This window comes from Lolium rigidum, chromosome 1 (assembly GCF_022539505.1).
Source record: "Lolium rigidum isolate FL_2022 chromosome 1, APGP_CSIRO_Lrig_0.1, whole genome shotgun sequence".
Classification (NCBI taxonomy): domain Eukaryota; kingdom Viridiplantae; phylum Streptophyta; class Magnoliopsida; order Poales; family Poaceae; genus Lolium; species Lolium rigidum.
The window spans coordinates 158,109,886-158,123,201 of record NC_061508.1 but is presented as its reverse complement, the minus strand read 5'-3'; the positions used below and the strand labels follow the sequence as shown (position 1 = coordinate 158,123,201).

The window sequence follows — 13,316 nt, the reverse complement described above, 5'->3', positions numbered from 1 at the left end:
CTGTTACTACTCGATAAACTCTTGCGAGCAAGTCTCGTTTCCAGTGCAGCTGAATTGACAACTCCGCTGTTAAGGCTTTCAAGTATTCTTTGTCTCCCCTTGTGTCGAATCAATAAATTGGGTAATACTTCCCTCGAAGACTGTTGCGATCCCCTATACTTGTGGGTCATCAACTCTCTTTACAAAAAGTTTCACCTGAATAAAAGCGTGGAGGGAGATAGCTAAAAGAACGCTCAGCTCCAACAATTTTACAATCTGTAAAAATATTTGACAACATCCTTGCACTAAACTTATGATATTATAAAATTATGTTAAAAAGAAAGGGAGCAAACAAGCACCTCTGTGTTGCACATGTATTCATCAAAATAAGCTTACTCCTGAGTTATAATTACATGATTACATGCCACTAAAACATTTAAAACTATATGCTACTGTATCTTATTTTCAGCAGTAATGACATGCTGCTTGATTGAAAAGGTTGCTAAGCCAGGTGTTCATGACCTGGAGCAATATATAATGCCAACCAGGACACTTGTATGAGCTAGGAAAACAAGGCTTTCTGAAATAATTTCATTGGGCGTCTTACATCCTCAGATTCGGTCAAGAGCAACATTGAACTTGCATCACAGATGCTTGCCTCCAAGTAAACCACGCTACATGTCATGTAGTTCAGTAATGTACAACACGATCTAACTTACCATAAAACCTACATATAGATGCAGAGGCTACAAGGGGATCTGGTTGTGAGAGGGATAGCAGGTACCTTCATCACATAGGCGGACCAGAACTAGGTGACGCCGAGGAAGAGGATGAAGAAGAAAGGGCCCCAGATGTCCCAGTCCCTGAGCGCCTTGCCTAGGTCCTCGTGGTAGGGGTTGGGTAAGACGACGAGCTTGAGGTAGCTGATGATGCGGGCGAGGTCACGCTTGACGGTATCCCAGACGGGCTCGGTGAGCGCGATGGGCGGGCCCCCGACGCCGTCGGACGAGATGGACACAGAGATCGACGTGGGCGGGGCGGTTGGTGGCGCCTAGAGCACGAAGATGGGGACAAAGGAGGTCGTCGGGAGTGGCGGCATGGAGGAGGCCGGGAGAGGGAAGGATGAGATGGGGATGTAGGTGCGCGTAGGGGATGATGGCTGCGCAGAGGACGGTGGCGGATGGCGTGTAGCCTCTCGATCTCGTCGATGTCTGACTGCGTCGACGACACGTTGAGCGGGATCGTGTCCCTGTAGTTGTGCGACATGGAGGCGCCGGTGGCATCGGTGGCAGGGACTTACTGTGTCGGCGAAGCAGCAGGGGGGAGACGGTGGGTGTGGGTAGGAGGAGAGATCTCGCACCCTCGCGGTCGCCGGAGTGAGATAGGGGATCGGTTTCGATATGGTGCGAGAGGTGGGGGACTACACTGCATAATGTAAATATCGCGAGGGCATTTCTGAAAAACGTACCACAATCGGAACCACTTCTCCGGAAACCAATTGCGGCACTTCTAGCAGATGCGGTGTAGTGCCCCAGAATAGCGGCACTTTTCGCAAGACAAGATGCCGCGGATTATCCCAAGATTAGCGGCACTTTATGAGGATGCCATGGATTATCCCAAGATTAGCGGCACTTTCCGCATATTGCCATGAATTAGCCTAAAAATAGCGGCACTTTTGTAGATTGCTGATAATTAGCCCAACATTAGCGGCACTAACCCAAAATATGCCGGTGAAACAAACTCCAGCGGCAGTTTTTAAAAACCCCTGCACCGAAGTGCCGCTAATCTAGGCATGTGGTGTAGTGAATGCCATTTTTAGAGCCTTAATAAACGCCAGAGAACATTTCCAAAAAAAAAAAAAAAAAAAAAACGCCAGAGAATCCTAGTAGCAATATAAGTTAACCAGCCTCTCAAATAAGATCTGAATCCATCCCTGCCTCAGCCGGCAGACCAAGACATGAGAGGCGGCGATCGCTTGGGCGCGCTGCCGGACGATCTCCTCCTGCGCGTGCTCTCCTTCCTGCCGTCTCGCGATGCGGTGAAGACGGCCGTGCTCGCCCGCCGCTGGCGCTACCTGTGGAGGTCCACCCCCGCCGTCCGCGTCAACGGATCAGGCGACGGCTTTCGCCTCTTCGTCAACAGCTTGCTGCTCCACCGTGATGGCGCCTCCCCGCTACGCTCGTTTGAGATCAACGCCGACCTGCTGATAAGCGACGACGACGACGAGTACAGCTATTTCGACCCTCACGTCGACCTCTGGATCAGGCACGCTCTGTCGACTTGCCGCGCGCGCTCGCTCACCGTGCGCATCCCCTTACCTGCCGACCAAGATAGGTGGTCGCCTAAACCTTTCGCCTCCCCGCACCTGACGACGATGCGCCTCCAGGGGGTCGATCTCGACCATGGCAGCCTCGATTTCTCCTGCTGCACGAAGCTTCTCCACCTCAGCCTCACTGCCTGCAGCCTCGATGGCGATGCCATCGTGTCGCCCTCGCTGGAGCGCCTCCATATCATGGACTGCGCCTCAGAATCGCCGATCAGGATTTCCACCCCGAGCCTCCGCCATCTGCAGCTATCCGGTGACCACGACGGGATCTGTACTGCACCGTCGTCTCTCGACACCATGCCTTGCTTAACCAATGCAACCATCCAGCTTACTGGCTTCGTCGAGGGCGGCGATGGTGATGCCAATGCCGGCCGCTCTTTGATTCTCCGTGGATTATCGGAAGCCACCAGCCTGGAGCTCATAGCTACGAGGAGCGATGGAAGGGTTTGTCAAATCCAATCTTTGTTTTTATTTTTACCTTCGCATACATCACTAGTTAGAGCAAAACTGCACTATGCATGCACCCGGCCGGCCGGTAGATTTAATTCCTCTTCTGTCACTTTGTCCAATTTTACAAATGTTTGCAGCTTCCACACTAGGGGCCAGGCACGCCCAATACCAACTACTGCATATATGTCCTACATTGTTGTTAGATAAATATAATATAATTTGCCATCAATAGGAAACCTTGATTTGCTAAATTTAAGATTATGAATTTAGTCGAATCAGTATAGACAAACTAGAGCTATTTATTTTTACCAGCTAATTAAGTTGCCACTTGTTATTTTCAAACGTGTTGGTCAACAACTATTTTTTCACTTTGCATCAAGTCCTTGCACTTGATTTCTAATAATTTATCTGCATATTTTTTTGTCTTTTTCTCTCGCACATTCTAAGTACTCCCTGTTCTTAAGACAATTGGTTCAGATCTCTACCAAATGTAAAGAAAACTTGGGAAGATATCTAAGACCATCTAGACCTTTTATCTACATGCCAAATAGCTAATAACTAGGCTAACAATAAACTGTATTGAGCTTGAACTGTGTACTTAATTGTTATACTCAGTTAGTTAGTTTTTAAAAAAGGTTGTTGTTATCAATAGTTCATACTCCATGCAGACAATCTTCCTAAGGGATTTGGCATGGTGCCCTACATTCCCAAAGTTAAAGACCTTGATACTTAATGAGTGGTGTGTGTATGATGATGTAACTGCCATTGAGTGCCTTCTACGCCACACGCCAAGATTGGAGAGCCTCATTCTGCAACTTAATTTTAAGGTACTGTAAGTTCATGTTTTCTCATTTGTTTTATTGTGATTACCTTGCATTCCCTCCGTTCCATGATTCTTGTCGTTATATGACGAGAAAAATGGAACGGAGGGAGTAAGTTTCTCAAGACATATATTAATTCCCATATATGTAGACAAAGACATAATATAAGATAAATCCCTAGATTGTTTTATGTCTACATGATTATATGTCATACTCCCTCCTTCCTAAATTAAGATGCCTATAGTTTTTTATCAAAGCCAAAAAAAATTAAGCAACTTTATACAGAAAAGTATTAATATGTAAAATTTTAAAAGCACATAATAAGAAAATATATTTTATGAGGGTTCCAAAAATATTGCCTTGGGATTATAAATGTTGACACTTTCTGTATTCAGTTGTTCAAACTTTGAGAATTTTGACTTTATCAAAATATTATAGGCATCCTATTTTGTGGTGAGTACTTCATAAACACAGGTGGCACCATTAAAAACATAACACAGGTGGCCATATCCAATTTTCAACTTCTCTAGGACACATAAGATTTTAAGTTTTAACCCTTGTTTTCTTTTTCATGTAGAACCGCCCTAAACTCCAGGTGGAAGGAGAAGGAAGTGATAATACATCAGAACAGTCTATTCTTAACTTTGAGCACCTTAAGACAGTGGAGATCACGAACCATACACCTTATTATTATGAACGGGTGGTATATTTTGACACAAGGATTGATGAAGTTTTTAAGCTGTTCAGTGACTTGGGCATACCTAGCAGTAAGATCAGTATCAACTACGAGAAACCTGAAGGTCAGCCATCTACATATCTCAGTTTCTTTCTGCAGTTATCTATGTGAATTAAAATTCCATATAAAAACAAGCACATTGGACAAATTGGTGCATGCACCGGGCTGCCCTAGACACAAAGTGTTTGAAGGATAAATCAGTTTATTATGCATATATCCGTTGTTCTTCTATGAAAAAATGAATTAGTATTACTACTATTTAGTGCTGGCGCCGTATCTTATGCATCCAGCCAACTCGTGTATCCGTGCATCCGAAGCGTTTCCGGACGACCGATCTAAATCGTAGCGTGGGAGCTGTTTAGGCTGTAATCTTCCGAAACCACACCCGCTGCCTATGTTAGTTACGCTGCAAATTTGCACCAGCACCCCTAGCGAACCCCACGTTCCTTCCGGCGATCTCAACTGCAGTTCTAGATTTTCGATCACTATGGCGGCGACCCGGAGCTAGAGACGGTGATCTCGCCATTGCCCTACACTTCGACGGGATAGGATCCTGGTCGACAAAGTTGGATTCTGCCGGATCGCCTGTGGCATCCGTGGTGACATTCATAGTATACGCCCGTATTGCTGTGTTTTCTTGTGATGAACAGCACCGAGCGATCTCCTAGTGCTGCTTAGGTGCCTCACGTAGGGATTATCAAAAGTTAACTAGCTTGATACGAACACACAACACCAAACACTCATCATGCAGACTCGTTGTGTATAGCAAAAGAATGAATTATGTGTAAGTTAACCAGCTGATGTTTAAGAATCTTCAGAAAACTTTAGCTTCGTCAGTACATTCTGTTACCTGTTTAGTCTGCTAGTTTCAACAATTAGTATTTTCTTCAGTTAAACTGTCTACTCTACTTGGTCCTAGGTTGTTAGAATAGATCAAAGCCCTGATCAGATCGTGGAATGGCATGGTACTCAAACGGTCATGCTAGCGATGTAGGGTGGCAGGCGATGAGTGTTGGGATGGCAGCAGTCACATACTCACATCTTAGCTGTCGCCTGAGTTTTTGTTTTCAGTTAGCCTTGTAATCGTTGAATAAATAGAAATTAAGAAGCAAAGTAGTTTGTTCACACAGCAGAAAACCCTCTTGTGTCAGTGTTCATTGTCTCCATTGTGTGCATGGGTTAACCAACAGTACACATGAGTGCTTCTCGTTTCAAAGCCTTATTATGTACTCCCTCCGTTCCTTTCTATAATGCCTATTGTTTTTTAGCATTTGTTTCAAAATATAAGAGTAAAGCTATGTTTTTTTTTGCAAAGAACCCCTTCCATTGATCAGGTCAAGTCCAGAAAATCTGGAAACCGATCTGGTCATGTATTTCTGAGATCTGTTTTCAGTTTCCTATTTTGTCTGTGATATCTTTAGGGGGTTTTGTGTGAAAAAATGGCTCGCGCTAATTTCCGTGCCAAAAAACAATAGGCACTATAGAAAGGAACGGAGGGAGTACATGTTTGTGGCTTTGTGCAGCAACGCAATCTACCAATAGTTTGCCAATGCAGTTGAATGATGGAGGATTTAGCACACCCATAAAGAAAACAAGTGTTCCTCTCTTTGTGAGTTAATTTCTTCCAACTGATCATGGTTGTATTCAGTTTGCTAAGTTATACATAATTGTTCTTACTAATTCATTGTTTATGTTGAAGTGTTCAAGTTTTACACCTGAATGTGAAGAGAATTGAATGTGCAAGACATGCATACAGGTGGTCCATCATGATTCAAGAAAGATGCATCTCTTGCAAGAACAGCCATGGCTTACTAGTAGCACTATTTTATTTGATGTTCATCAAGACTTCATGTAATGGTTTCGAAATTTTTATTTGTCCGAGTGTTAAACAAGACTTCATGTAATCCATCAGAAATTTTTATTTCATCCAAGTGTTTGTCTTAGTTGTAATGGAGCAAATTTGAGCTTGCTTCTCTGTTAGTTGAGTTACAAATGAATTTTGCATCAGCAGCATTGCTGCAATCTCTGTACTGCTGCCAAACGGTTTGCAAAAGTGATATCCTAGATGATGGAACCTATCTATCTTTAAGTTAATCTCCATTCTTAATAGATTCTCTATCATATCCCTTCATAAATAAATTGTCCATTCGGCAACACTTATTTGATACTCATAACTGAATCTGCTGCATATGTCTGACATATGGCACACAAATACGCTACTGTGTAGGCACATACTATGGCCTGACTCTAGTAAGTTCATGCCAGGCTATATTGCAAATACACAAAAGTCTGTTATTTCCATTCATAACAACTTACAATCCTTTTTTTTAAAATCAAGGATGACATTCACACTGTAAACCATCCTGAGAAAATCAAGGATGACATGCACACACACCTAACAAAGAGAAAATGGAATCGACTAGCTACTGAGAAGGTTACTCTACAAGTACTAGATACATACAGTACACAAGAACGAGGATAATTTCAGCCATAGCAGCATACATCACACATGCTCTATGTAATTGGTACATTATCTAGAGACATTGAGCCCCTTTTTCTGATTGTTGACACCGTTGAAGCCAGAGAAGTTGTAAGCCATCCAGAGAGAAGTAAAACAATACACCAATCTATTGTAAACCATCCTACAATCAATTGCCTCAGCTTCCTCACTGCCAGGAAAATATTCCAGAAGTCAACTAGCATACACCATCTCCAGACCAACATCACAATCATCTGTGTGCCCTGGTTTTTACCTCTCACAGCTAGAATTTTTGTTTCAAGCAAGATTCACGATTTGGTTAGCTGATGGAATTTTGGCTGTCAGCTTATTTTTAGTGTGTGCTGGGATCAGTTGGACTTCACCTTTTCAGACCACCGTGCTGCCGCTTGCGCTCGCAAGCTTTAGAAGTAGAACCATTATGCACGCAGTTACGAAACGTCGAAACTCCAGCCTCTATTCATCTTGGAGCCAGCAACACGAGCTAGATAGCAAGTAGCATCAGAAGCTGCAGTTGAATAGGTACACGTATTGAAGCAACTTGGGGCATAATTTGAGGTTGTTACCATCATCACCCACGGAGGGACGCCAGGCGTGAAGCCGAGCTCGGCACATATTGCTTCATGGTGCCTGCCCTCCAGCAACTAAATCTCGCCTTGCTGCCCTCCATGTCAGTGGCGCCCATCAACTTATGTGGCTGCAGCTCGCCGTCACAGGTGGTGATGTTGAGGCTCTCCGACTACCTAAGCCAGCGGAGGGAGCGTGTAAAAGGAGGCACCATCTTGGAAGTCGCGCGTGGAAGTGAAATAATGTATAGTCGGAGACTTTGTGTGTGCACCACACTGCAATGCTTGATCATTATACAACCTAGTACATGCTACTTATAGAGCAGTAAAGAGAGAGAGAGGGAGAGAACGCACGCACACGGGATACAGTTGAGATCCTAGCTACAAGGGTGCATGCACAACGTGCACGTTGCATGGATCACGGTGAAGTCCAGCTGAATAGGACTTCATGTTTATCTTCAGTCTAACACCCCCGCAGTGTGAGCGGCAAAATCTCTGACGGTGAGACTGGAGCGAAAATCAACGAAGGCAGCAGTGGAGAGGCCTTTGGTGGCTGTAGAAACGTGGAGCACACGAACATCGCCAAGCTGAACCTTGTCGCGGACGAAGTGAATGTCGATCTCGATGTGCTTCGTGCGGCGATGCTGAACCGGGTTTGCAGATAAATAGACAGCCGACACATTGTCGCAGTACACCACAGTGGACCTGTCAAGAGGGCGGCGTAGTTCCTGCAAAAGATTACGGATCCAACAACTTTCGGCAACCACATGAGCGACTGCACGATACTCAGCTTTAGCATTCGACCTAGACACGGTAAGTTGGCGTTTGGATGACCAAGAGATGAGATTATCGCCATGTTAGAGCATGTTAGAGCCTTAAGAAACGCCAGAGAATCCTAGTAGCAATATAACTAACCAGCCTCTCAAATAAGATCTGAATCCATCCCTGCCTCAGCCGGCAGACCAAGACATGAGAGGCGGCGATCGCTTGGGCGCGCTGCCGGACGATCTCCTCCTGCGCGTGCTCTCCTTCCTGCCGTCTCGCGATGCGGTGAAGACGGCCGTGCTCGCCCGCCGCTGGCGCTACCTGTGGAGGTCCACCCCCGCCGTCCGCGTCAACGGATCAGGCGACGGCTTTCGCCTCTTCGTCAACAGCTTGCTGCTCCACCGTGATGGCGCCTCCCCGCTACGCTCGTTTGAGATCAACGCCGACCTGCTGATAAGCGACGACGACGACGAGTACAGCTATTTCGACCCTCACGTCGACCTCTGGATCAGGCACGCTCTGTCGACTTGCCGCGCGCGCTCGCTCACCGTGCGCATCCCCTTACCTGCCGACCAAGATAGGTGGTCGCCTAAACCTTTCGCCTCCCCGCACCTGACGACGATGCGCCTCCAGGGGGTCGATCTCGACCATGGCAGCCTCGATTTCTCCTGCTGCACGAAGCTTCTCCACCTCAGCCTCACTGCCTGCAGCCTCGATGGCGATGCCATCGTGTCGCCCTCGCTGGAGCGCCTCCATATCATGGACTGCGCCTCAGAATCGCCGATCAGGATTTCCACCCCGAGCCTCCGCCATCTGCAGCTATCCGGTGACCACGACGGGATCTGTACTGCACCGTCGTCTCTCGACACCATGCCTTGCTTAACCAATGCAACCATCCAGCTTACTGGCTTCGTCGAGGGCGGCGATGGTGATGCCAATGCCGGCCGCTCTTTGATTCTCCGTGGATTATCGGAAGCCACCAGCCTGGAGCTCATAGCTACGAGGAGCGATGGAAGGGTTTGTCAAATCCAATCTTTGTTTTTATTTTTACCTTCGCATACATCACTAGTTAGAGCAAAACTGCACTATGCATGCACCCGGCCGGCCGGTAGATTTAATTCCTCTTCTGTCACTTTGTCCAATTTTACAAATGTTTGCAGCTTCCACACTAGGGGCCAGGCACGCCCAATACCAACTACTGCATATATGTCCTACATTGTTGTTAGATAAATATAATAAAATTTGCCATCAATAGGAAACCTTGATTTGCTAAATTTAAGATTATGAATTTAGTCGAATCAGTATAGACAAACTAGAGCTATTTATTTTTACCAGCTAATTAAGTTGCCACTTGTTATTTTCAAACGTGTTGGTCAACAACTAATTTTTCACTTTGCATCAAGTCCTTGCACTTGATTTCTAATAATTTATCTGCATATTTTTTTGTCTTTTTCTCTCGCACATTCTAAGTACTCCCTGTTCTTAAGACAATTGGTTCAGATCTCTACCAAATGTAAAGAAAACTTGGGAAGATATCTAGGACCATCTAGACCTTTTATCTACATGCCAAATAGCTAATAACTAGGCTAACAATAAATCTGTATTGAGCTTGAACTGTGTACTTAATTGTTATACTCAGTTAGTTAGTTTTTAAAAAAGGTTGTTGTTATCAATAGTTCATACTCCATGCAGACAATCTTCCTAAGGGATTTGGCATGGTGCCCTACATTCCCAAAGTTAAAGACCTTGATACTTAATGAGTGGTGTGTGTATGATGATGTAACTGCCATTGAGTGCCTTCTACGCCACACGCCAAGATTGGAGAGCCTCATTCTGCAACTTAATTTTAAGGTACTGTAAGTTCATGTTTTCTCATTTGTTTTATTGTGATTACCTTGCATTCCCTCCGTTCCATGATTCTTGTCGTTATATGACGAGAAAAATGGAACGGAGGGAGTAAGTTTCTCAAGACATATATTAATTCCCATATATGTAGACAAAGACATAATATAAGATAAATCCCTAGATTGTTTTATGTCTACATGATTATATGTCATACTCCCTCCTTCCTAAATTAAGATGCCTATAGTTTTTTATCAAAGCCAAAAAAAAAAATTAAGCAACTTTATACAGAAAAGTATTAATATGTAAAATTTTAAAAGCACATAATAAGAAAATATATTTTATGAGGGTTCCAAAAATATTGCCTTGGGATTATAAATGTTGACACTTTCTGTATTCAGTTGGTCAAACTTTGAGAATTTTGACTTTATCAAAATATTATAGGCATCCTATTTTGTGATAGAGGGAGTACTTCATAAACACATGTGACACCATTAAAAACATAACACAGGTGGCCATATCCAATTTACAACTTCTCTAGGACACATAAGATTTTAAGTTTTAACCCGTGTTTTCTTTTTCATGTAGAACCGCCCTACACTCCAGGTGGAAGGAGAAGGAAGTGATAATACATCAGAACAGTCTATTCTTAACTTTGAGCACCTTAAGACAGTGGAGATCACGAACCGTCCACCTTATTATTATGAACCGATGGTATATTTTGACACAAGGATTGATGAAGTTTTTAAACTGTTCAGTGACTTGGGCATACCTAGCAGTAAGATCAGTATCAACTACTAGAAACCTGAAGGTCAGCCATCTACATATACTCAGTTTCTTTCTGCAGTTATCTATGTGAAAATTCCATATAAAAACAAGCACATTGGACAAATTGGTTCATGCACCTGGCTGCCCTAGACACAAAGTGTTTGAAGGATAAATCAGTTTATTATGCATATATCCGTTGTTCTTCTATGAAAAAAATGAATTAGTATTACTACTATTTAGTGCTAACTAATTACAAACATGAGTCGAAATGTTGCAGCTGGCATTTAGTACTTACATGTTCAATTAGGTATGCTAAACTAATGTATCTTTTGTGCTCCTGAAGAATCATTAGATACCACCATGAGGCAATTGGCTAGCTAGATAGATATATCTGCATTCTGCAGGACCATTACATGTTCATGCACATTTTCTTCTTTTACTTCTGTGTTTTACCTGCTCGTGTGCATGCACAGTCTGTATATAGCTGATGGTATTTCTTAGTCTATATGGATAATCAATTACATTAATTGCTTGTTTAGAGAAAGTATATTACCAATGGTTCTTCTGCACTGGATTGATTTTTTGTGTCCGATGCCCGGCTTGCAGGAAAAAGAAAATATTCAAGTGCTAGCTTCGGTTGGGTTCAAACAGCCAAGCTTAATTAATCAGAGATGGGCGGTAGAGGAAATTATGGATGCGAGTGATAGCCAACAAGTTAAGCAATACAGAGAATATTTTATTTTCAGCAAGAAATTTTGTGATGTCCGCTCATACTGTGCGTGCATTTTTTCCTTTTATGGTCGTACTAAGCAATTATTCCTTAAATATACCATAAGTGCTTTCAATTCTCATGATCATTGCAAGCATGAATTGTGCAACCACGAGGTATATCATGTCGATCTCTGCAACCATACTTTGAAACATTGGTGATATATCATGTCGATCTCTGCAACCTTACGGAGGGACATCATGGCAGGGGAGGCTGCCCTCGCATTTGTGGCCAATAGTGAAACACGATGCATATCTGTCGGAGTGCACGTTTTGACTCGGTTTTGTTTATGCATGCCAGCTTAATCGATTTTTTCTCTCTTTTTTTTGGTGGAAGTTGTAGTTTATAGTATCCTTCACAAGAGACAAACCAACATCTTCGTGGTAGGAGGCTGGAGCTAGTTCCTCTACTCGAGGTTGATGGGTGTTGTGGCCCAGCGAAGCTCATGCTCACGATGTCGGTTATAGTATTGACGACGTCCATGGTGTCATTTCCCCTCTTGTGGGCGATGCCGTGGCTCCATCTCATCTCCCCAAGTCCTTGCTCCGGGTGAAAACCAAGACCAGGCGGTGGCGGTGCTGCTGCGTCGTAACCTCGTTGGAGGCACCGCCTTGGAGCAGCGGTCTTTACTTCGCCATGCTTGCTTCGGCGGCAAAGTTGGTGCCTTCTCTGTGGTCGATGAGATGTTGTAGTGGCCTCCTAGATCCTGTGCTTCGTGGGAGGCCAGTTCGGCGATGGAGGTGTCGTCCACCACGGTGCTATGTTTGCCGAGTGACGCAGCCGCGGTCGGCGGGATGCCATTCGCCGTTGCGGTGGGCTGGGGTTCATGCCCATGCAGGAATGTCTGACGGCGCCTTCACCACCGCTTTCCGGACTTGGTGTCGGACCGTGGCCATGGCTGGTGACCTCCGCACGACATCATGTTGTTGGGAATCCTCTCTTCCATACTCGACGTCTTTGTGAGGCTCCGTTCTTTCTTCTCTTGTGCTCATGTTTTTACCAAGCTTGTTCCTACCATTGTGGCACCCTCCGCGGTTGAGTCTTCGTGCTCGGCCTAGTGTAGTTGTGCTTTACTTTTTTGGTTTAGCTTGATCCTTGATCTGCATAGTAAGAGGATATCCTCAAAGGCCATGCTGGCTTTATTAGTTTAAAGTCATGTTTTTTAGCCTTTTATCTAAAAGAGACAAACCAACACGGAATGAAACCATAGATGAACAGAGCTTCAAGTCAGATGTTAGACCTGTCTTCGCTACATCCTACGTACTTTGCTATTTGAAAAGATATGTAAAGGGTTATTTCTTGCATTATAATTTTTTCGATGATTTAATATTGGCCATAATTAATTTCATAATTTCACCGTTAGAAAATTTATTAATAATTCGATTGGTGTTAAAGGGCAATGCTCAAACTAGTTGGCATGCATTTCATTGACTATCAAGAGTAATTCAATGCAGGAAGGTTTTTTTTTTTTGCACCGATCGATTCCAGATAAGTGCCTAAACCCAGCAAACTTCTGTCATTTTTCGGATTTTTACTCAATGCGTCCCCAGCAGATCCATGTATTTGCTCGGTTCGGATCAGAGAGCTCGTGCGCATAGTGAAGTCGGCGTCCTGGCACATAGTTAAGCACCGCATGCACAACGTCTTTAGTTTAGCGCTGCCGCCTTTTCATCACGGGTGAAGTGCTACCACTACGTCTTACTTCTGCATCCACCTTAGGGTATGATCTAGGGAGTACTAATCTATGTCTATATCGTACTTTGTATGTGTTGATGATGACATTAATCATTTATGTAA

The 13,316-nt window shown here is 44.2% G+C and overlaps 2 protein-coding genes and 1 pseudogene across 2 annotated transcripts; 2 read left to right on the top strand and 1 right to left on the bottom strand.

Moving 5' to 3' along the window:
• Nucleotides 1-623: 623 nt before the first annotated feature.
• On the bottom strand, nucleotides 624-1,245 carry LOC124652963 (annotated as a pseudogene).
• A 691-nt stretch (nucleotides 1,246-1,936) lies between these two features.
• Nucleotides 1,937-4,423, top strand: LOC124652953 (FBD-associated F-box protein At5g56370-like). Its single transcript, XM_047192007.1, has 3 exons — nucleotides 1,937-2,749; nucleotides 3,424-3,582; nucleotides 4,154-4,423. The coding sequence occupies exons 1-3, from the start codon at nucleotides 1,937-1,939 to the stop codon at nucleotides 4,421-4,423; spliced, it is 1,242 nt and encodes a 413-aa protein (XP_047047963.1).
• A 4,335-nt stretch (nucleotides 4,424-8,758) lies between these two features.
• On the top strand, nucleotides 8,759-10,794 carry LOC124682644. The gene is made up of 3 exons (XM_047217293.1): nucleotides 8,759-9,157; nucleotides 9,833-9,991; nucleotides 10,571-10,794. Exons 1-3 carry the CDS (start codon nucleotides 8,762-8,764, stop codon nucleotides 10,781-10,783), a joined length of 768 nt encoding a protein of 255 aa, XP_047073249.1. The 5' UTR covers nucleotides 8,759-8,761; the 3' UTR covers nucleotides 10,784-10,794.
• The last annotated feature ends 2,522 nt before the right edge of the window (nucleotides 10,795-13,316 follow it).